The following is a 24,771-nucleotide window of genomic DNA, read 5'->3' on the forward strand; positions in this document are numbered from 1 at the left end:
CTAGACTTGCCAACGGGTATTACAAAGTTTATTAATCTTTGCAAATCTGACAGGTGAAAATGGTACCACGGTGTTATTTTAAATTGCATGTAGTTTATCATTATGAGGTTGAACATCGTTTCATTTTTTTTTTTATCGTTTATTTATTTTTGAGACAGAGAGAGACAGAGCATGAACAGGGGAGGGGCAGAGAGAGAGGGACACACAGAATCTGAAACAGGCTGCAGGCTCTGAGCGGTCAGCACAGACCCCGACGCGGGGCTCAAACTCACGGACCGTGAGATCATGACCTGAGCCGAAGTCGGACGCTTAACCGACCAAGCCACCCAGGCGCCCCACATCATTTCATTTTTCACATGGCCGTTTATTTCTCTCCCTAGGAACTATCTGTTCGTGTCCTTTGACTATTTTTTATTAGGTTCTTTTACTTTCTTTCACTTCTTTCACTTAACCATTTCCTGGAGTTCATTGTGTATCAAAGGAGTCAGCCCTACGCTGCGAGACGAGCGGTTAATGCTTCTTTCCAGAATGGACAATTTTGGTTTTTTCTACATGACTTCCTAGTTGTCCCCAAACCATTTTATTCAATAGTCTATTTTTACTCCTTGTAGAAAGATGACACTTTAAAATAGTCTAAATTCCTTTATGTGTCTGGGTCTGTTTTAAGAGTTTTCTATTCTGTTGCACTGGTTTATCTAGTCACATGTCACTACCACATTGTTTTAATTGCTGAGGTTTTAAAACGAGGTCTTTCCTTAATCTGCCTTAAAATAATTGGATAGGTTTAATCATGAGACGCAAAGAGTATTATCCCAAAAAGGCACGATGACCAATGAGACAAGAACGTTTCTGAGAGTAAACTTCTGGTCTTGGGACAAAAAGAAACTCTGAAAATGGATAGACTCCTCACAGCAATGATAAAATACGCAATTACCAACTCTAGGGAGCCACGGCAATCAAGCCTTGTGGATATCGTTTTAAATGTTTATTTTGGAAGCTGCCGAACTATTAACACAGAAACACGTAATTACGTCACGTACAAATACGTTCGATTCGAATTCCACACACTCCTGATGCTTTTTGCCAGCGGACTGACCTGCTCTTCGTGCAAAATGGCTTCTCGCACAGGACTTACCAACTCTTAAAAGTCCAAATGTGCTTGCGGTTTTATAAATAATTCATGATATCCAGCACATGGCATTGTTTCAGCACTTCATAAGCAACCCTTTCTCTTTGCTAGCGTGGAAAATGTTTCTGTCGAAGTAAAAAGCTTTTTATCACTGCCTCAGGAAATAAAACAGAGGCATCCAGAATGCTCTGCACACACGTCCCCCTCCTTCCCATCAGCTCGTGCTGAGCTCACCGCCCCGGTGGCCCTGGTGCAGGAACACGCTGTGTTCTCTGTAACTCAGAAGCCCCGGTCATTGGTGCCAAAGAGCGTATTTGGACGATATAGGAAAAAAAAAGTGAATCAGATGATGCTTCAAGTTATGCTACAACTGGACAACCACATTACTTATTTCATTACTGCCTTCCTTCTGGGGAAATTAACATTCTTAAAGGACCATTTTGATCACACTCTCCCACCTAAACACCTTCGCTTGCTTATTCATTAGACCTATTGTCTAATTGCTTGGCAATGTACTAGGCATTGAGGTTAAGAGAATGAATGAAACATGCTCCCTGCCCACGGGAAGGCAGGGAGACAAACACTAAGTGGAAAAGTACAAGTCCCCGGCATTGCGGGGTGAGGGGTGGGGACACCGAGGAGGGGATTCCGGGAGGCCTGCGGATGGCCACTGGACGGAGCCACCCACCCCCCCCCCCCCCGCCGCCCCCGAGATGTCTGGGCCTGTAGGAAGTGGAGGGGAGACGAGGTAGAGGCAGAGAGGGACTCACAGCACAGAGAGCTTCGTCCCGTGGGCGATGATGCCGTTAAAGAGCGTTCTCTCACCTGCGCACCCCTCTCCAATGGTCCCTGCCCAGAAGGTGTCATAATTGCTTCCGATCTTGCCCGGACCCCGTGTTAGACAGCAGCTCCCCGAAGGCAGGGAGGAGCTCTGTGCAGATGCAGTTTTCGCCATTGAGTAGGACAGCGACGGGAACACAGACGCTGGATGAACATTTGCCTGTTACGTGGTGACCGCATGACACGGTGGTCTTGGGCGCCTCCCACCCCGTCCCTGGTATAAGCACGGGGTGACCCCCACACGAAGACTGGACGGCCTTTGCCCAGTCTGTCACGCCAGCTTGATCTCCCACTTCTCCTCTGCGTCAAGCCCTCGCACCAAACCACCCTGCGCCCCTGGGCCTCCGTCTAGGCCCTTCCATCTCTGGGGCACCTTTCCCTCCCTCAGCTCCAGGCACCCCACACCTTTCCACCCGCAGGACCCCCCTCCTCCAACTTCTTCCTGCTGGGCAGTCGTCATCAGGACTTGCACTGAGAGCTCCAAAGTGTCCACACTTCATAGTTCCGCGTATTTGCGCCTGGACCGAGCGTGTGCATTTACTCCCGCAATTCTCTCCGCACGCGGTCACTGGGCCAGCGGGAGTCCCAGGACCTTCCTCCTAAACAGCTCTGTCACCCCCCTCCCGGGCGGACTGTCCAGCTACTGCCCCCCACAGGGGCCCCGCGGGGACCCTCCGGGCGGCTCATCTCCTGTCGGTTTCCCGCCCCCCCTGCACCTGACGCCCCGCGGCACCCACGCCTCCTCCCGCAGCTCTCCACCTGGGAAGAGGCAGCTACCAGTGTCCCGCTTCCATTCCGCGCCTCCTCTCAGGCTTGCTCTGTTACTTCTCCTTTCTTCAAACTCCTCGGCAGTAACATTGTCGTGTCCGTCCCACCTGCAGAAAAGCCAGCTCTCCGCTCCCGGCCGGGGTGAGGCCTGAGGCCAGGGGGCTCGCTCTCCCCTTTCCTGCCCTCAGGACTTCGAGGGCCCTGTGCCTTCGTCTCCGCTGACTCTTCACCCCCCAAAAACGGGCCTCCGTGTCTGCCCCCCCCCCGGGGCTGTGCTCATGTACTTGACCTCGGGGGCATCTGACTTCTCCGGTGCCCCCTTCCCACGCGGGTGGGGCCGGTTCTGATGCGTTTCTCCCCCTCTCTGCCTCAACCCCCACTCCGGCCTCCCATGGCTCTTCCTTCTGCTCCTGGGACACAGTCTTCTGTGTCTTTGGCTCCCAGCAGGTCACCATTCACAACGGCCACCGTGTCATTCCACACCCCCTACGGGGGAAGCCACCACGACCTACAGCCGTCTGGGCTGGACCCCTCCAGCTCTGCCCGCAAGACCTCACAGTGCACAGGGGCCCCGGGGCCACACACGCACTGGAGCCCCCAGGTCACCCCTGCACAGGGACCCCGGGGCCATGCTCCCACTGGAACCCCCGGGCCACCCTTGCACTGGGACCCCGGGGCCACACTCGCACTGGAGCCCCAAGCCACCCTTGCACAGGGACCCCAGGGCCACACTTGCACAGGGACCCCCAGGGCCACGCTCGCACTGGGGCCACGGCCACCCTCGCACAGGGACCCCAGGGCCACCCTTGCACGGGGACCCCGGGGCCATGCCTGCACTGGAGCCCCAGGTCACCCTTGCACAAGGACACCAGGGCCACGCTTGCACTGGAGCCCCGGGTCACCCCTGCACAGGGACCCCAGGGCCACGCTCACACTGGAGTCCCCGGGCCACCCTCGCACAGGGACCCTAGGGCCACACTTGCACAGGGACCCCGGGGCCACACTTGCACAGGGATCCCGGGGCCACGCTTGCACTGGAGCCCCAGGTCACCCTTGCACAAGGACACCAGGGCCACGCTTGCACTGGAGCCCCGGGTCACCCCTGCACAGGGACCCCAGGGCCACGCTCACACTGGAGTCCCCGGGCCACCCTCGCACAGGGACCCTAGGGCCACACTTGCACAGGGACCCCGGGGTCACACTTGCACAGGGATCCCGGGGCCACGCTCGCACTAGAGCCCCAGGCCACCCCTGCACAGGGACCCCGGGGCCACACTCACACTGGAGCCCCCAGGTCACCCTCGCACAGGGACCCCCGGGGCCACGCTCGCACTGGAGCCCCAAGCCACCCTCACACAGGGACCCCGGGGCCACGCTCGCACTGGGGCCACGGCCGCCCTCACACTGGGGGCCAACCCCGTGACTGTAAACACCAGGACCACTCTCTGCTCCCAGCCTCCATCCAGGCACCCACCCTCCAGGCACCCACCCTCCGACTGCCAGACTTTTCTCACCAGCTGCCTTCTTAGCGTCTCCACTAAGTGGTGCCGTAGGCACCTCGGACTTAAGGCTGCCGAACACAACACCCACTCCCTGGCCATCCTGGCTGCCCCTTCCTTTTCCCTCTGTCCACACACCCGTCCCACCGCTCGCCCGGCTCACTCTGCCTCCCAGCGCCTCCCGAAGCCACATTCCAGCTCCAAGCTGTCACCCCCCACCCCCGTCTCCTGTCCTGCCCACCACAGTGGCCCACGTGCGCTCCGTCTCCCCCACAGCCCCTCCGTCCACTCACCAGACCACAGCTAGAACGGGCTTCTTAGATCAGAGCACACAACCCCCACGGGCTCAAAACCTTCCAGGACCTTCCCCCGCTGGTGCAGCCACGTGCAACTTCCCCCCAACTTACGAAGCCCCACGCTGGCCCGTGGGCTCCGTCCGCTCCGCTGCTCTGCTGGGTGCCCCCGCGCCTCATTCTGTCCTCTAACCTGCCTCTCCCTCTGCCTGGGACACTGCACGCCTGGCCGCACCGGCCGCTCAGAGCCCAGGTGAAGGTCCCCTCCCCAGAGAGACCGCCACAGGCCACGTGAACTAAAGGAGCCACCCCGGCACCTCTGGATTTTAACCTAACGCGTAGCTCTGGTGATATTCGGCACTTCTGATGCTCTACGGGGTTTCTTTCCTTTGCGTGCTTGATGGGTTGGCGTCTACACCACAGAGTGCAGGCACCCTACGGTCAGAAACCCCCATCACCAACCACAGAGCTTACCCAAGAGCAGGTTGGCGATTCTGATGCTTCCGGTTCGTTTCTTCCTTTTCTCTGGGCAAGGACCCACCACCAGCACCAGCCCCGAACTCACTCACTCACTCTCTCTCTCTCACACACACCCCTTCCCAATCCAGAATGGAACCATCTGCCTTACCCAGTCCCTAGGCTTCCATTCCAGCTGCATGCTCCTGGTCTCCCTTCGGCCTCCAGCCTGACCTCACTGGCAGAGGACATCAGCCCCCGGACCCTGGTCACAGTGGAACCACAGGACGCGGCGTCTCCCTGCCTCTCTACCTTACCTCTCCTCCCGGCGTGGGGTCTTTCAGAGAGGTTCACGCTAAAGGAGAAGCAGGACATCTCAAGTGTCAACCCAGGAGAAGCGTCTCTCCTCACCACCCCCTCCCCATGCCTCACCCCGAGCTGTTTTCTGACAGCAGCCTCTGGATGGGGCCCTCGGCTGGCCAGCATTGGGTCCCCAAAGCTTCGCTCCCCCACGCCCCGGGGCCACCCTCGCACAGGGACCCTGGCTGGAAGCACCCCGCCGCCTCAGACCCCTGCTGGCTCCTCGGTGAGATCTTTTCAGGGCCCTCCAATCAGAAAGCGCTCAGCCCTCCGTCCCCAGGACATCCTGTCCTGCCTCTGCCAGGCAATGACCATGTGCGCAAGCCCTGCCTGTCCCTCCTGCGAGCTGTGTGCTCCCGAGAGCGAAGACTCTGTCTCACGCACGGCGGATTCCTGGCACCCTAGGACAGAGGCCAAGGCCAAGTCAGTTTTCAATGAGTGGCCTTCAATTTCTAAGCTCCTTCTACACAAGCACCATGTTGTTTTCTGGGTTTTTTCACCTTTGAATTTCCAAAATAAATACGCGAGCGCCTTCGATAGGTACGTCAGCCGCTCTTGGGCTCGGGATACAACCAAGAGAGCCGAGGTCCTGCCTGAGGCTCTCACCAAGCTTGCTTTCTGCACTGGAAGGACAGGCAATAATAAACAAGCGAGGCAGTAAATGAGCAAGAGAATTCCAGAAAGCGGTAAATGCTACAAATAAAATCAGAGTGCTAGGCATCGTGTTTCCTCAGTAAGATCTCGAGCTGCTCTATCACTAGGGGGTTTTCCCTTACACCAATTTAGATCAGCTGGGGGAGCCTGATTTACATTTTAAAAGGAAATTAAAATGTTTTGAATCACAACTAAGAGCTTTCCTTTTAAGGGAGAAATATTCCTTTTTCATGAAAATGGTTTTTTTCTTTCTCTCTCAGATGGCAAGAACTGTTTTTACACAAACAAAAATTAACCATGTATTGATGAAATGCTTGTCACACCAGGTTTCACCTGCTTTCACAGTAAACAAAGTCCTAACATTTGCTTAACTATCTAGTGCAGTGCATTTTTTTTCCTTGTGATAAGGAAGGACTTTTGAGATCCACATTCTTTTTTTATTTCTTTTTTAATGTTTTTAATGTTTATTCATTTTTTTTTTTTTTTTTTTTGAGAGACAAGGAGAGAAAGGCGGGGGAGGGGCAGAGAGAGACACACCCAGAATCCAAAGCAGCCTCCAGGCTCCGAGCTGTCAGCACAGAGCCCGACGCGGGGCTCGAACTCATGACCGACGGAGCCACCCAGGCGCCCCTTGAGATCCACATTCTTAGCAACTTTCAAATCCGCAACACTGTATTATCAACTACGGTCACCACGTTGTTACACTGCCAGGGCTTACTCATCTTATTGAAATGCAGGTCTTTTCCTGAGGGATACAAAAAGGTTGATGTATAAAAATATCTGAGGTTAAGGCTCCAGACCGACGGAAGACACGGTCTTCTCCTGTTTCCACTGCCTCTCACTTAGATTTGCAGGGATTATCTTTGTTCATGTAGGTCGTTTGAAACTAAAAAAGGAGTGCTGCGAAATTTAAATTAACGCGCCAACACGGTTCCCCACCGTTTAAACAGCTCGGCCCCGGGGCTTTTAAGCCCTTCTACGTGCTCGGGCCAGAACAGACCCTGTCGTCTCCAGGGACAGAGCTCTGCCATGACCTGCACCCTGGCCTGGCAGGAAAAATTCACAACTCTGCCTTGCTGGCTGTCTTGGGACGTATCCAGATCTACATTTCAAGTCCTCTGAAGGAACAGTCCTCGTTATTTTCATCTCTCGCCAACAACCTGCACCCAGTAGGGGCTCAATATTTACCTGTTGGCTGCCTGTTAGCGGACTTGACCTCCGAGACGCGTGTGTGGAGTGCACGCACAAACCTGCCGTGTCATTTTCCTTGCTCCCTCCGTCCCCTTTGACCAGCCAGCACCTTCCTCTTCCTACAGCTCTGCACCATTCGCAGTGGCCCGGCTGTAGAGACAGGGGCCTCTGTGAAGGAGACTTGCCGACTTCTGCACGTCCTCAAGTCTTGTCCCCCTAGGGATATCTCCGGCACCTTCCACCACAGCACCGAATGCAGGCAAGGGGAGCCGTATTTTCCAGAAAACTGCAGCTTATACTGGTCTATCGCAGCATGACTTTTTAGCTCTCCTCTGCACACACAGGCACACACAGGCACACACACACACACACACACACACACACACACAGCGGCAAAGTGGACTTCTCCATTCTCTCTAGGAGAATCTGGATTCTCCAGGTGCAGAGATTCTGTTCTACTCCAGCCAACAACTTTCCAAGCAGTGACGGGCTGAAGCCCGGAGCCTGAGGGCAAGGTCAGAGGTCAACACGTGAAGGTAGCTGGCTGACGAGGGGGGAGGGGGAGAGTCGGGCATGGCTTGAAGAGGGTGGCCTGTGACCACTGACCTTCTAGAGCTGGGCATCAATGCTACACCTGCCTCCAGGAGGCTCCTCGCGGACACGGCCCGGCCAGGGCAGTCCCCGGCAACCGGCAGTAGGTTTGAATAAGCACACGCTCTGTGCATTTACTGACTGAACCAGTGAGTCAGTGGGAACCGAAACGCACAGCCAAAATGGACAGGAGCGGAACCAAGATATCAAACTTCCAAACACGACTCGCTTTTTGACGATGACGGAAATGAAACCCGCATTCCTAGAAACAGTAATTGGACACAGCAGCCTTTACGTGACAACTTGACTGTTAGACCCAGGAGAGACCAACCGGAAAGGGAATAAAGGGAATACGCACACAACAATTAAGGTACACCTGTATACATTTGCGCATTTTTACATGCTTAGAGAATCCAGAATTTTTTTTTTCAAAAAGGCTCATTTTTACCGACAAACATCAAAAAAGCCTGCCGAGATTTCAGTACTCGGCAGTTTCGACAGGTGTGGTTTATCCTGTAGTGAGACAGAAACAAAGACCCCACAAGCAGCAGAGCAGAAACCCGCCGCCGACCTTTGGGCATCCCTCCACCTCGTCCCATTTCTGCCTGAGGCAGGTCTAATAAGAGATTTTGCTTAAGAGCAGCCCCTTCATACTCACGACCCAGGTAATGTCCCAGAGAAGCCTTTTATAGCCTCCTGTTCTTACTTAAACCCCAGGCTACTCCTCGCTGACTTGGTCAGAGGGAAGAAAACAGATACACAAAGACAAAATCCCAGCAACTCTGGAGGGTGTTTATCCGCGGTCTTCTCCCAGCCAGAACTTTTGGCAGAGTGGGTCCCTCCTGATGGCTTTCTTCTCTAGGTCTTCTGTCCTTCCAAAGGGGAAGCCTGCTGGGTCCCCCTAGGACAGCCCCAGCCAGCCTGAACTGTTCCTCTTTATCCCGCCCCAGACATCCCTGGCAAACGCCCCCACCCCAAAGTAACAAACTGCAGTAAGGGGCAACATACAAACAGAAACCTCAACATTTTCGAGAACTCGCTTACCACTCCCCTCTCCCCCAAAACAGTGTTCATCCCAGATGAATGGAGGTAACCTTCCCTTCCCCCCCCCCCCCAATACACTCCAGCTACCAAACGTGAGAAGCAGATGTTTATGTAGAACGCACAGTGCAGGTGGAAGGGGACAGACAGGAACCCCAGTCCTAGGCCCATGGCTTACCCAGCGCACTTCAGAGCTCCCTGGGAGCTCACCCCACCAAAAATTCGGGGCAAATCGGTGTCCGTTTCAGTAAGAAAAAATGCCCGCAACTAAGGGCAGCAGGCCCGGCCCCTCGTGCGCAGACCACGTCCCTCCCCAACTGAGCATCTAAGAGTCAACCACGACCCGCGGGTGGGGGGGCTGGAGGAGCTGGGGAGCTGCACGTCATACAAGGGGAGACGCCTGCTAGAGGAGTCGGGGGGGCGGGGGGCGGGGGGCAGTCCAGGGCCCACGTCCGGCGTCCTATCAGGTCCGCCGGCAAGTAGCAGAGACGGCCGCCGGCAGCCGGTGACCGAGGCGCGCGCGGCGCGAGAGGCCACTGGGCCACGCGGCCGCGGTGGTACCGCCCGCGCCCGGGAGGCGGGATCGCCGGGGGCTGCTGGGCCCGAGCAGGACCCGCTCGCAGGCCCAGGGGCTGCACCCCAGGGGCGCTCAGGCGGGCAGCGAACCCAGACAAGTGCCGGCAGCGAGGTAGGGCTGGACCCCAAGTGCCCAGAGGCGAAGACCGGCCGGGGCTGGGGAACGAGCGGCGGACGGGAGCCAGAAGCCAAAACGGCGACCCTGGAGAGTGTGCCGAGAGCAGGCGCCGCGGAAACGCGGTTCCCCAGCGAGCAGCAGACAAAGGCTCGGGTGCGCACGCGGTGGACGGTGGCGCCCGGGCCCCGCGCTGAGGGCCGCGGAAACCCGCGCCCACCCCGGCCGGGGCCGGAGTCGCCCGGTGCCCCGCGGGCGCGACCTCCGCCGTCCCCCACTCCCGGCCGCGGGTCTCCGGCCCTCACCTTGCTCGCCCTCCATCCGCGGCAACGGCGATCCCCCCTTCCGCGCACCGGGTGTCTCTTCCCTCGGCATCTCCCGCCTCCTGCCTTCTAGCAAACCTCTGCCTTGACTATTCTGCTCAGCCTTGCCCCCCTCCCCCGCGACACGCCTTCCACCACCCCTGCTCCCGCGCGCTCTCAGCCCCGCACCCGGGGCCGGGGAGGCGGGGCGGCCGCGGTCGGCCCGGGGGTCCGAGCCGGCGGCGCCTTGCTCCTCCACCCTAACGCCCCATTGTCCTTGCCTCAGCAGCCCAAGCACCAGCTCAAGCCCAGGATGGAGACAAAGTGGACTCTTGGCGGAGGTGCACCCGTTTCACTCTGCGAGTCCAGGCTCCGGAACAGGGTCACTGCAGGGGGGCGGGGAGGGGGGGAAGCGGCCCCCGCGCCCACACCGACCCCGGGGGACCGCGACTGCCTTCACCTTGGGGAGCGCGGAGCGCGGGGTCCCGGCCTGCCCTCCCTCGGCCCGGGGACCCAGCGGGCGGGACCCCCAAGCTCAAGCCCACCGGTCCCAGGCTAAGGAGAGAGGAGCCCGGCGTAAGGGGTCACGGAGTAGAGACCAGGACGACGTGCCGGGCAAGTGTGGCCACAAACAGCACCGGAGGACCCGAGGCCGGCGGCGGGTCCCGCTCTCACCGCGCGGCGCCCGCCGCCCTGCCCGGTCACCCGTCGTCCCCCCCCCCCACCCCACCCCACCCCCCGGTAAGCGCGCGGAGCCTGGGAAACCCGGGCGTCCCGGCGCGGACGGACGCTCCCGCGCGCCACCAACGCGCCCCGAGCCCCCCGCGAAGCCCGCTGGGCGCCCAGTGTCCCCCCCCCCCAACCCCGGCCGCGGGGAACGAGGAGCCCGGCACTTACTGGGGCTCAGGAAACACTCCGTCAACCTTCGGAAGCAGCTCGCGTTATTAGAAGGTCCATCTTCCATGTCGGAGCCGAAGAGCAGGGGCGACGCGGCGGCGAGGGCGAAGCCGGCGCCTCGGGGCCGCCGCGGGGTTCGGCCGCCGCCGCCTGGGCTGGGGCCGGGGCAGCCCCCGCCGGCGCCCGGGAAGCCGGGGGAGCCCGCGCGGCGGGCGGCCGGGCCGAGCGGGAGCCGGAGCCCGGCGCGGGCCGGGAGCAGCAAACCCTGAAGCGCGGAGCAGAGGAAGAGCCGCCGCCGCCCGCCGCCGCGGGGATTGCCGCCGGGAGGGACGCTCAAGCGAGCTGCCGCCGGGGCTCCGCCGCCGCCAGCATCGCCGCCGCCTCCTCCAGCCGCCGCCGCCGCGCCCTCCCTTCCTGGGAGACGCACGGGGAGGTGAAAGGCAGATGAGGAGGGGAGAAGAGAAGGAGGGGGCGGGGGGGGCGGCGGCCAGAAGTAAAAGGAAGATGGAGAGGAGGAGGAGGGGACAGGGGAGGAGAGGGCGAGCGCGAAGGGAGCGCGGGTCGAGACCCAGCCGCCGCCGCCGCCGCGCGCACACGGGGCGCCCGGGCCCCCGGCGGGGCCGGCGCGGCCTGCGGAGGAGGGGGGCGGGCGCGGGGGCGCGGCTCGCTCGGCCCGGCCGCGGCCAGGCCGTTCGGGGGCCGGGCCCGGGCCCGCCGCGCTCCCCCCGCCGGCCGCGCCGCGCCAGGGCTCCGGGCGGAGTTGGCCGGGGCCGGGGCCGGGCTCGTCCTCGGCCGCCGGCAGGGGGGCCTGGGGGCGGGGAGCGAGCGGCTCCGCGGGGCTGGCCATGGCCCTCCTCCCCGGGCCGCGCGGCGGGGCCGGCCGCCGGCGGGAGGGGCGCGCCGCGGGCCCGGACTCGGCGGGCTCCGCCCCCGCGGGACCTGCCCTCCCCGGCCGGTCGGCCCGAGCGCGGGTCCGGTCCTCCTCTCCGGTCTTCCGCCGCCCCTCGCGGCCCAGTCCTCACATGGCGTCCCGCTCCGGGTGCGGGAGGACCTGGGGCCGGGCGCGAGTCCCCGGCGGCCGGCTGGCGCGCGCGATCGGCGTGCTCCCGGCCGGGGCGAGGGGCCGCGGAGACGCTGCCTGCAAGCGTGGCGTGGTTTGTGCGCGCTCCGGCGGCCGAGCCTCGGCGACTGCTCGAAAGCAGCGGAGAAAAGCGCCGCAGTGCCGCTGCCCGTGGAGGAGGAGGAGGTGGCGGCGGCGGCGGCGGCGGCGGCGGCTGCAGAAGACGCCCACTGGCGGAGCGGGCGCTCCCCACGCCGCCGCCGCCCGCGCCCGCGCCCACGTAGCGCGCCCCGCCGCCGCTGGGTCCCCCGGCGCCGGGTCCCCGCACCCCCGCGGGCCTCTGCGGACGCCGGGCGTCCTGGCTGGGGTGCGGGGCGGGGGAGCTCCTGCGTCTCTGCGGGGCGTCGTCACATCTGGGTCTGGTGTTCCGGGTTCTAAACCCGCCGCCCAGCAGCTGCGCCAGCAGCTGTGCTCCGCTGGGCAAGCCACGTCGGCCTGCCCCTCGCCCGAGCCAGGGAACCCTCCTGGTGGCTGGCCAGCAGCTCCGACCGAGCTGGGCTCAGAGCTCCCGGGAGAGGAGTTCAAACTCGGACGTTTGGTTGGAGTTTAAATCAACGCACAGTGTTTCCCATAAACTAAGATTTAGTAAGTCTGTCCATCCCCGCGACTCCCTTTGCGATACACACTTTAGAACGAACTTGGTGTGCACAGCCCAGTTTGCCCCGGGTGAGGTCAGAGAATGGACAGGGCAAACTGTGGCTCAAAAAAGAAACACTGTAAGATGGTCACCCCAAAGCCCTGAGGACCGCCTCGTCACCTGCGGCTCTTTTGCACAACATCACCCACCCCACCCCCGCTCCCTCCTTCCCAGCCCGAATCCAAACAGTTGCTGCCGACGGGAAATGAGCCGCCCAATGGGCGCTCAGAACAAGAAGCCGCCAGAAGTTTGGCAAGTTCAAGCGCCCGAGCGCACTGATGCGCAGGTGCCTGCGTGCGGGAAGGCGCGCTGCGCGGGGTCACCAATGCACTCGGGGTCCGACAGGGGGGCGACAGGCCTGCTGCCCCACGGTGGGACGGGCTGTCCAGACTCCCTCGACCAGGTCCCCTTCCCGGGAGTGGAGCGCGCGCACCGGAGCCCAACTTGCACGACGGGCAGGGCGGGCACCTGAGCGCAAGGCGTGCGCGGCGGTGCGGCCGCGTGGCTCACACAGGGCCCGGGGCCGGCGTGCGCCCTGCAGCCGGGCGTTTCTCGCTTTCCATGGCTTCTTCCGACCGTCCAGCTTCCAGGTGTTTTTATTTTGAAGCGTGCTCCAGATCCTTCCCTAGTCCCTGCTTCTTCCCCACTCCCATCCAGACACCCACAGTGGGAAAGGACATATTTGTATTTGCACCAGACTGGGGAAGTGGGGCGCCTGGGACTTGATGCGACTCCCCTCTCCCAGCAAAGGCTGTGGGCGTTTCAGCAACCGCGGGGCGCACGCGGAGCGCTGCCCAAAGCGGGCGTCAAGCCCTGGCTCTCACTGGATCGTAATCCCTAAATTTTCGAAACCGGAAAAAGATTCTGGTGACTCTTACCTTGCAGAGTGGGTATTTTTACCGCTGCCTTTGCTTTTTTTTCGACGAAGAAAAAACTAGAACAATGCTGCCGGGTCTGGTGCCGAAGCCTCCGGGCCGTCGCATCGGAGAGGCGCAGACCCGGACTCCGGGATTCTCGTGGGCGTCGGGACTCCGCACCCGCTGCGGACTTGGCCTCGCGGGCAGGGTCTCCCCAGGGCTCGAGGGCACGCGTCTCTCCTCGAAGTGTTTGCTGTTCGTTCTTTTAGGCGCCAAACGTTTCTTCTTGTCGGTTACGTTTCTTTTGTTGCCTTTTGGAGCGATTAAAGTGACCTTCCCATTATAAGAAAATGTACAAGTAATTCGAATACAAGCCTCCATTTGGGCGCGGGAAGCGGGGCGGGAACCATCAAATACTTGCTCTCTGGGTCTTTTTTAAATCAGAACGCAAACTTTAGTGTTTTCTCTAACCCTTTTCTGGCATCAAACTTCATTCTATTTTCCGTCCTTCTTTCCTCCAAACGCTTGCTGGAAGGCACGCATTTCCTGGACAAATGACAAAGCATGACAACGGAAAAGGAACACGCTGAGGAGGTGTTTACAGACTATCGATTACACGGGTTAAGTAACTCCCTACTTAATGGAGTTGGGCTCTGTTAACGTAAGTGTAGCAGGCACCGCGTCACGTGTCCTTTCTTCAGGAAAGCTTGTTTACTCCAAGATGTAAATTGCAAACCCGCGGATGTAAACGCTGTCACTCACCCTTGTGTTCAGGTGTTGCAACACCTGTGGAATGTGTTTCTGGCGCGTTCTTTTCCTTCCCTTTGAACTTCTCTAGTGATATATCAGAAAAGGGGAAAGATGTCACTAAACATTTGGTACTCCAAACCTTTTATGAATAAACACATTGGCCCCAAATTCAGTGAGCGCCGCGTCCCAATAGTCCCCATGAAATCTGCGATGTAGTTACATGTCCAAATGTTACCAGATTGCAGTGCAATTTAAACACGACTGAAATTATTAGTTGTAACTCCAGGGGCACGGGATTCATGCCAGCACAGTGCTCTTTGTGAAATAAACAACTTTCCTCATTTTCAACTGAGAAAATGCTAGCCTACTGCAAACCATAAAAACTAAAATAACATTAGGAAGGCAGTTAACGCTACTAAGTTGCCAGAATTATGATGATCAATGTTAAAAGCATTTGTCTCTGCCCTTCACCAAGAAGAATGATCAGGAAAGAAGTTTATATTGGTAATGAAACCTTATGCTTGCTTCAGTATCTGCCTGTTTATCATCTAATTTGATTTGTTCTTAAAAGGATCTTAAAACGTGGGTCAAGGTAGAGCCTAAGGTATTTTTTAAATGATTTCCTCCTAAAACTGTGAAATTTCTTTATAATAACCATCCACTCCTTTTAGTAGCCGGAAAGTTAAATTTATAATAAATATGGTTTTTATTTCATTAAATTTTGGTCAACAGGCAGGCCAGTGTCTTAATTCATTTCATTTAACAACTTTTGTTACTAGTGCTGACAGCTGTAAACTTCACATTGTCAACTGATTGAATAACCTGCTTTTTCTTTTCAAATATTTCTTTAGAAAGACAGAAACTAAAGGTTGATTAAATATTAAACTCATCTACTTACACAGATAAAGTCTATGAAAAAGACACATTCTTTGACACATTTACCTTGATTTTAAATTTTATGACTTACAGAAGTACATGGTTATCGGAGCAAAATAATTAATAAGCAGGTAGCTTTGCTCCCACGCCCAAAAGAAACATGTGGGTTTTACAGTCCGATTTTCAATTTGATTGCTAGTAAATTATCAATTTGTATGTCCCCCAGGTGTGATATGTCATCCCAACAACGCTCTGCATTCTAATGAAATAATTTATTAGTGATTATCTGGCATGTGAAAAATGGAGTTCAGCTGTCAGGCATCTACTCACGACCTCCCAAACCCACCAACTGCCCCGCTACGAGTTCTAAGTTTGTCTTTCCGGGAAGCCTCCTTCGATTTTCCTCGTCCCTAATCCACCATAGCTGTGTCGGGGTAGACTCCTGAGACTGATGTGTTTTTATCAGCACATATGAATATTTTGCATTAAATCTCCTAAGAAATGTAATGCGTGTATAATTTGCATCGACAATTCCGTTTTAAAGTTTGAAGTCAGTGTCCTGCTACCCTTACCACTCATAACCTTTAATAAAGGCCATCATACAGTAGGTGCTCAATGATTGCTCCCCTACCTTCCACCTGCATGCTCACTGCTTACAAATGTCTGTTAGTGTTGATGTTAACAAATCTTGACTTAAGTGAGGGATGCATTCTTACAGTATTGTTGTAGTCCAGCCTAAAAAACAAAGGTCATTATAATTTCAGTAAGAAAATATTATTATAAAGTCAGTCCACTGGATGGCACGGTCTTGAAAATAGACAAAGATGATTTAAAAGACAATTTCTTCAGCTACCCTTCATATTCCTAGATCTTCAGGTTACATTTTTTTATGAATTCAATCTAATTAACTATAAAACAAAGTACAATTTTATATTGCCTTACGTTAGAAAACAAGTAAAAACCAGTATATTATTTCACATTTAAAAAATCAAAATAGTGTGGGGCGCCTGGGTGACTCAGTCGGTTGGGCGTCTGACTTCGGCTCAGGTCATGATCTCACCCCTCGTGAGTTCGAGCCCCTCCTCGGGCTCTGTGCTGACAGCTCAGAGCCCGGAGCCTCTTTCGGGGTCTGTGTCTCCCTCTCTCTCTGCCCCTCCCCCGCTTGTGCTCTGTCTCTCTCTGTCTCTCAAAAATGAATAAATGTAAAAAAAAAAAAACCTTTTTTTAATAAAAAAAAAATCAAAATAGTGTTTACTCTTCAATGAGAATATTTTTGATCTTAGGCAGATTATTAAACCATTAATATTCCAAACAAATCTTCTTAAGTGTCCATACCTTCCGTAAAGAGGGTTCAGGGTGTTTCTTGATACATAAGATTCAAGTGGAAATTTTCATTAATCAAAAGCAAAGCATTTAATTCCCTCCTAAAAAATAGGCTCTGCTTAACGTCTAATGAGCATCCAGCCCTGAGGATACCGGTGTGACAAAGAACTGTTGTGGTTATGTAATCAATACTAAGTTCCGGTGATAACCATGTAAGCATTAACTCTTACATAACACTGCTGTGTTATGACATCGAACTAGATTCTGAAGCTGTTTCCGTTCAAAAAAAATATCAAATCGCTTTAGAGATCCACTGTGATCTGTAGCCTGCTGAAGTAGCCGTCATGTCTTAAAAACGTGCAAACTAGAATATAACCATGTTGTGTTTAAATAATAACCAGTGCTGTTTAAACAATCAACACTTCTATCAAAGTGGAACCACAAGTCAGAGATACCAATGACATCTGAGACTATGTTTGAAGAGTCCAAGAAGCACAGTACGAGAGAATTATTTGTATAGCTATACACACACATACACACACACACATATACCTAAGAGAAAGAAATTCCCAAAAGAAAGAAATACTTCTTTAAGACAGTCACAGCCCAGTGAAAGCATTTAAATAGAAAGTGACCACAGGGGGCATTCAGGATAAAAAGGTAGGCTAGGGAATGGCTTCAATTAATAAAGTTAATTAATGATAAATTAGAGAAAGGTCACCAAAGTTCCTACTGAGTCTGCCCCACCACGAGGAGGACATTGGTGCCAGCACAAATCACCGTGTGGATTGTTAATGTTAAGCATGTCTTCATCCGTGGCTTGGGAATCCTTTCCTTGTAAACATTATTGTAGTACAATACCCATATTTTTACAATGAACCTTGGTATTTATTCAAGGAGTCTGATGCACTTTTGGGGAAAAGAAAAATTGTTGGCTCTTCCAGATTTGTCTCAAAAATAAGGACCAAAAAATGGCTCACTGAATCCAGAGAATTCTTTTCTGTTCATCTCAAAAAAGAAAAGAAGGAGGAGGAAGAGGAGGAGGAGGAGAAACCAGCCATGGCCTGGGGCACAAGTGGGCACTCTGAGTTGTGTGCCAGTCTAGACCAGGATTGGACAGCATTTAAGGGCATGCGGGGAGGCCAAGTTCATCCACATGGGTGAATTGCTCTGACCCTGACTTATAAAGACCCATTTCTCCCTGAGTTTCTCTTATTTAAAGTGCCCAGAGGAAAAGGAGAGAGAAGGTTTCACGCTGGTGTGCATTCTACAAAGTCAGACACACAGTTCCCAGGCAATATCCCAAGGATTTGGACTCATGAGGCAGAAGAAGGCCCTTGTCTACACAGCCAGCCTGACTTGCTGGTCCACACACATCCAGTATCTCTTAAAGCAGCAGGTTACACGGGAGCTATACCTAGAACTTCGTATATGAGATCCTTGGAAATGGACCCGTATAAGAAAAAAACAACTACAGGGGCGCCTCAGTGGCCCAGTCGGTTAAGCGTCCGACTTCGGCTCAGGTCATGATCTCACGGTTCATGAGTTGGAGCCTCGCATCGGGCTCTGGGCTGACAGCTCAGACCCTGGAGCCCGCTTCAGATTCTGTTTCTCCCTCTGTCTGCCCCTCCACTGCTTGCACTCTGTCTCTCGCATTGTCTCAAAAGTACGTAAACATTAAAAAAAAATTTTTTTAAGAAAAAAATAACTACAGAAGCCGAAAGATAAGCAGCCTTCGTGTTCAGAGACATCGGACTTTGGACAGAGCCAGAGAAATCTGTTAGGAGCCAGCATGTATTGGGCAGGCAGTTAAAGAAAGAAGTGGACACAACATATCTTCCATAATCTCTGGACACATTCATTTCCTTTGGTTCAGAAATTGGGGTTTAATAACTTTGTGTTTGTGTGTTGCACTAATTAAATTTTTTTAATGTTTATTTATTTTTGAGAGACAGAGACAGAATGCAAGCTGGGGAGGGATAGAGAGAGAGGGGGAGACACAGAATTTGAAGCAGGCTCCAGGCTCCGAGCTGTCAGCACCTAGCCCGATGTGTGCCTCAAACTCATGAGCTGTGAGATCATGACCCGAGCTGAAGTCGGGTGCTTAACCGACTGAGCCACTCAGGCACCCGTGTGTGGCACGGATTAATATTGTACCCAACAACAAAGGTAAAGTCAAAAAAGTGGGATGTCCTCTCCACACAGCTCATTTGCATCCTCATTATGCTCCCAGCATGAAACAATCTTTCAATAGGGCTTCGTTGTTCCAAACGGAAGAGCCACAGCTGTATTACAAAGCTGTCAGCATCAAGACAGTATGGTACTGGCACAAGAACAGACACTCAGATCAATGGAAAAGAACAGAGAACCCAGAAATGGACCCACAAACGAATGGCCAACTAATCTTTGACAAAACAGGAAAGAATAGCCAATGGAATAAAGACAGTCTCTTCACTCAGCAAGTGGTGCTGGGAAAACTGGACAGCGACATGCAGAAGAATGAACCCGGACCACTTTCTTACGCCAGACACAAAAATAAACTCAAAATGGATGAAAGACCTCAATGTGAGACAAGAAGCCATCAAAATCCTCGAGAAGAAAGCGGGCAAAAACCTCTTTGATCTTGGCCACGGCAACTTCTTACTCAACATGTCTCCGGGAGGCAAGGGAAACAAAAGCAAAAATGAACTGTTGGGACCTCATCAAGATAAAAAGCTTTTGCACAGTGAAGGAAATAGTCAACAAAACTGAAAGGCAACCAACAGAATGGGAGAAGATATTTGCAAATGACATATCAGATAAAGGGTTAGTATCCAAAATCTATAAAGAACTTATCAAACTCAACACCCCCCCCCCCCAAAATAGTCCAGTGAAGAAATGGGCAAAAGACATGAATAGACACTTCTCCAAAGAAGACATCCAAATGGCCAACCGACACATGAAAAGATGCTCAATATCACTCATCATCAGGGAAATACAAATCAAAACCACAATGAGATACCACCTCACGCCTGTCAGAATGGCTCACATGAACAACTCAGGCAACAACAGATGTTGGCGAGGATGTGGAGAGAGAGGATCTCTTTTGCACTGTTGGTGGGAATGCAAGCTGGTGCAGCCGCTCTGGAAAACAGTATGGAGGTTCCTCAAAAAACTAAGAATAGAACTACCCTATGACCCAGCAATTGCACTACTAGGCATTTATCCAAGGGATACAGGTGTGCTGTTTCAAAGAGGCATATGCACCCCAGTGTTTATAGCAGCACTATCGACAATAGCCAAATTATGGAAAGAGCCCAAATGTCCATCGATGGATGAATGGATAAAGAAGATGTGGTATATGTATACAATGGAGTATAACTCGGCAATCAAAAAGAATGAAATCTTGCCATTCGCAACTATGTGGATGGAACCAGAAGGTATTATACTAAGCGAAATTAGTCAGAGAAAGACAAATATCATATGACTCCAGTCACATGAGGACTTTAAGATACAAAACAGATGAACATAAGGGAAGGGAAGCAAAAATAATGTAAAACCAGGGAGGGGGACAACACATAAGAGACTCTTAAATATGGAGAACAAACCGAGGGTTGCTGGAGGGGTTTTGGAAGGGGGATGGGCTAAATGGGTAAGAGGCACTAAGGAATCTACTCCTGAAATCATTGTCGCACTATATGCTAACTAACTTGGATGTAAATTTAAAAAATAAAATAAAATAAAATAAAATAAAATAAAATAAAATAAAATAACAGAATAGCCAGTGAGTATGGGCACAGGCCAACCACTGGAAGGGTCCTGAATTCACCGCTTTAGCAATAAAACTGGGCTTGGCCCAATTTCATCTCTGACTTCCTGAAGTTGCACAAGGAATCTCCCTATCTGTCCTCTACCAAATTTCACCTGTCTCTTCACTGACGGCAGGTCTCCAGTCAGATTATTGCAATCCAGTGGCGTGCATGAAAATTTACTGTTCTCCTTCTCCCTCCTAGCACTGCATTCTGGTAGAAATTTCCACTGGAAGTTTCCAGAGATCTCTACCTAGGAGTCTTGCGCCTCTGGTACATTACCTTGCATTATGACTGTCAGTGTTCAAAATAATCCTACATAAGGACCCTGACCCCACTCACATCACCCACCATCAATGCTATCAGTAAGAAAAAACAATTTTTTGGCTTATCAACCCGAGTTTAAAAAATATACCAAAAAGCCAAACATACCCTCCTGATTTGAAATCTCCATGATAATTCTCGGTCTTACTTTTTACTTATGAGATGTCAGCCGGCTGTGCACGGAGAGCCTCGGGCTGAGGGGCAGGAGTGTGCCCCTCAGCAGGCACGTGCCCACTCTACAGAAGGACCCGCCGAGCAAGCCTCCGCAGCAGCGACAGTTTGCTGCTGTTGCTTTCCAAATGACACCGGCCATTTGTGAATGGCCCCAGCTGGCCCAAGTCCAAGTCTATCCACTTGCGGTCAAACAGGGCGGGAAGGTAACATCTGGAGGCTGTATTTGCCCCAGCTCTGCCACCTGGCAGGGGGCCAGGAAGAATCCTGCCACACACGGATGGTGACGGTGGCCTGTCTCGTATCAGAGAGAGAAAGCTTCCGATGGGAAGTAATTTGCAGGCTGGGTGAGACCGTGTCCATCCTGTCCTTCCAAACGGTGCGAGGGTGAGCCTTGCTCCCCAAGTGAGTGTCTAGATCCCAGGACGCGTGTCTTGTGGTATACACACCGCCATACCCCTAACACACTTCCTAACCCGAGCCATCAGAAAATGCAGCGGAGCGAAATACAGGGGGAGGAGCGTCTCGAAGGCACTTCTATCACGGTTACCGTTTTCCCCTCCGTGGAGTCAAGGTCTCGTCACAGGCACGCCGAGCACTGCAGGGGACCATCATTCACTCACAGGCAACTCATTTGATACGGAAAGTTTAGAAATGTTAACATGTGCATTCGAAAAAATTCTCTCGCTTGGTTTAAAAAACAAATGGAATTAGGGGTGCCTGGGTGGCTCAGTGGGTTAAGCATCAGACTTTGGCTCAGGTCCTGATCTCACGGTCCGTGGATTCGAGCCCCGGATCGGGCCCTGGGCCGACGGCTCAGAGCCTGGATCCCGCTTCGGATTCTGTGTCTCCCTCTCTCTCTGCCCTTCCCCCGCTCATGCTGTCTCTCTCTCTCTCGCTCTCTCTCAAAAATAAATAAACATTAAAAAAATGTGTTAATGGGATTGAACAAATTAAAACCAAGTTAAAAATGACTGTGATTTTATCTAATCTCATATAATTGACAAATCCTGACATAATCACCTTAATTTAAATGTGAATGTCTTCCTCTGAATTCCTTTTCCGAGTTTCTGGAGTTAGCAGAAGGAGGCTTACGGGAAGCGGTTCAGGTTCCAGGGAGTGGAGAAGGCAGATACTTCCCGGGCCCTGAGAACAGCCCAGTGGGCCAGCATTCCCCATGCCTTAGGCGCAGGGCAAGAACGGGAAGAAATGTGTTCAAACATGACGAGACGTTAACAGTGGCAGGGGGACCATGGATTACGGCAGAGTCTCAGCATATGAAGGAGAAGTTGATCGTATCCTCTCACAGGTGCAAGGAGTCTACTGATCGTACGGACAACACGATCAATAGCGTGGCTTTCTCGCTAGCTACTGACGCCTGTACGTATCTGTGGCCTCCAGGTACCTGATACCCTTTCAGATTAGGCTACCCCGGTGAAGAGACGAATTTCATACGTTTTCCATTGTGTCAGTGTTCCGTCACCCTGTTTTGGCAAAAAGTTCACTGTTTTTGAAGAATAAATAGTAAGGGATGCTTGCTATAAATTCCCAGAGTCGACTTGTTTCTGCGAGTATCATCCAGCGGTAGGCAAGAGTGAAACCCTCGTCTATTTTTAACTGTTTTGACTACTTTCCTAACCCTCTTTCCCCAAGACTGGTAAACTTGCGTGATTTTATTTTTATTAAAAAAAAAATTTTTTTAATGTTTCTTTATTTTTGAGACCGAGAGAGACAGAGCATGAGCGGGGGAGGGTCAGAGAGAGAGGGAGACACAGAGTCTGAAGCAGGGTCCAGGCTCTGAGCTGTCAGCACAGAGCCCGATGCGGGGCTCGAACCCACGAACCGCAAGATTATGACCTGAGCCGAAGTCGGACGTGTAACCAACTGAGCCACCCAGGCACCCGGGTAATTTTATTTTTTTTACGGATTCCCTGAGCACAATAGCCCAAGAGTGATCACAGGGCACTATAAGCCCTGAAGAGCACAAATACAGCCCAGGGGCTTTGCCCACTTGGTCCCAAGACCTGAATACCATTTACACGGCCACTTGTGAGTTAAGTCAACCCAGGAGGAGAAAATGACTTATTCATTCTGCCGACTATTTTGTGTATCTCTCTATGCCTGTGTTCATTATGACTGCGCTCAGAAGACACAATTCATTTACCCCCATAACTGCTCATAACAGCCCTCAGAGGTGGAAGCATTTATGGCTAGGACGCAGGCCCATTTTGTAGATTTTTCACACATAGCATAAGCCTGAGGAAAAGCAGCCATAGCAGGCAAATTAGAGCTCTTGATTTCCCCTTTAGTTATATATCTTGTGCTTTATTCTCTAAGACAGGATGTTAACATTCAGTATTTCTGGATTTCTGTTTATTAAGGTGAGATCAGCTACACAGGGCTCAATAAAAATGCTCTTCCCATATGAAAGCAAGCGTGCATATGAAATCACTCTCGTTTATAGCCGGGTTAGTGTATATCCTCTGAAAGTCAACCCGTCTGTTTTCTGTCAAACTCCATCTCTTAAGTGACTGTAAAACACAGGTCAAGTCTGCTTTTATTTTTGAACTCTGATTTCAACAAGCCCAACATAAGTAAGTCTTCAACAGAGAGATGAGCACAAGGAGATGACTAAAATATCCCTTTGAGTCTTGATTTAGAAACTGATTCTAGGTACAAAAAAGATTTCCTAAAGCTTATCAGAAAACTCATTACCTGCATAAAGGTATCGCCCCTCATCTATCTCTAACTGGTCAATGGTATAAAGCAACGTCTTTCAGCTTGACTGAAGTTTTTTTGCTTTTTAATATTCATTTTTGAGAGACAGAGACAGACAGACAGAACACAGTGGGGGAGGGGCAGAGAGAGAGGGAGACACAGAATCCGAAGCAGGCTCCAGGCTCTGAGCTGTCCGCACAGAGCCCAATGCAGGGCTGGAACTCACAAGTTGTGAGATCATCCTGGGCTGAAGTCAGATGCCCAACGGACTGAGCCACCCAGGCACCCCTTGACCAAGCTTTTTGTTTTTTCTTTTTCATGTATTTTTGAAAGCAAGAGAGACAGAGCATCAGCAGGGGAGGGGCAGAGAGAGAGAGGGGAGACACACAGAATCCAAAGCAGGCTCCAGGCTCTGAGCTGTCAGCACCGAGCCCGGCACCGGGCTCAAACCCACGAGCCGTGAGATCGTAATCTGAGCGGAAGTCTAACGCTTAACCGACTGAGCCACCCAGGCGCCCCAACCCTTGACCAAAGCTTTTGAACCAGACTCTGGCAATTCTCTGTGGCCAACTGGAGTTGTGAGCGTCTACTGGGATAGAGAAGAGTCCTTCCCTTTGCCCTTAACAGTGGGTTGAAAAAAGGTAGCAGCAGCGGGCCCACCCCCACCCCTAGCAATTAAACCTGAAACTAACTGGGGTGCCTGGGTGGCTCAGTCGGTTAAGCGACCGACTTCGGCTCAGGTCATGATCTCACGGTCCGTAAGTTCGAGCCCCGCGTTGGGCTCTGCGCTGACCGCCCAGAGCCTGGAGCCTGTTTCGGATTCTGTGTCTCCCTCTCTCTCTGACCCTCCCCCATTCACGCTCTGTCTCTCTCTGTCTCAAAAATAAATAAACGTTAAAAAATTAAAAAAAAAACAAAAACCTGAAACTAACCAATTAACACTTCCCGGAGCTGTCATTTTACCTCAACTTCCCCAGAAAACAGTCACCGAGCAATGTATCACCCTGAAGAAAATATAATTAGTGACTTAAAAAAAAATTTTTTTTCGAATCTTGGCTTGTAAACTTCACATTTTCTCTTCAAACACTGCAGGGTAGAAGGACTGCAATCCAATTCCTTGGCGCTGTGATGGCATGAATGTGGTCGTGCGGGCCAGAAGACGGAGCGGTATGTGAATTCTATTTGCTGGGGGTAAATCCTGATGGTGTGGCAAAAGTGTAGGTTCACAGTCACAAAATTAGAATCGAAAGTGTTGGAACCACAGACAAATCCAAAATCAGGGTAAATGGTTTTTAAACAGGAGCGCACACTAAATGGAGCAAGTTCTGGGCTGTTGTTTAGAAGCTTCCAGAGAGCCCAGACCAGTGGCAGTCCATGAGCTTGGGATGGCGAAAAAATTGAAAGGGGACAAAATCATGATTTGTTTGTTAAATAAGCCGTCACCGGGTACAGCAGGACCCTGAAGGAGGTATGATTGGTGAAAATTCAAACTCTC

The 24,771-nt window shown here is 53.0% G+C and overlaps 1 protein-coding gene across 4 annotated transcripts in view; it reads right to left on the minus strand.

Annotated features, from left to right (window-relative positions):
* PDE10A (phosphodiesterase 10A) overlaps window positions 1-24,771 on the minus strand; it is a 605,914-nt gene that overhangs the window by 281,572 nt on the left and 299,571 nt on the right. The window contains exon 1 of one of the 4 annotated variants that reach the window (XM_078447556.2): window positions 10,713-12,091. The exons of 2 other annotated variants lie outside the window; for them this stretch is intronic. In XM_078447556.2, coding sequence (XP_078303682.2) covers window positions 10,713-11,559 — 847 coding nt within the window. In that variant the 5' untranslated portion in view covers window positions 11,560-12,091. Of the gene's footprint in view, window positions 1-10,712; window positions 12,092-24,771 lie in introns of those variants that run through there. One more of the 4 variants, XM_078447554.2, reaches the window with a different exon arrangement.

The sequence above is a fragment of the Panthera onca genome, chromosome B2, assembly GCF_046562875.1.
Source record: "Panthera onca isolate mPanOnc1 chromosome B2, mPanOnc1 haplotype 2, whole genome shotgun sequence".
NCBI lineage: Eukaryota > Metazoa > Chordata > Mammalia > Carnivora > Felidae > Panthera > Panthera onca.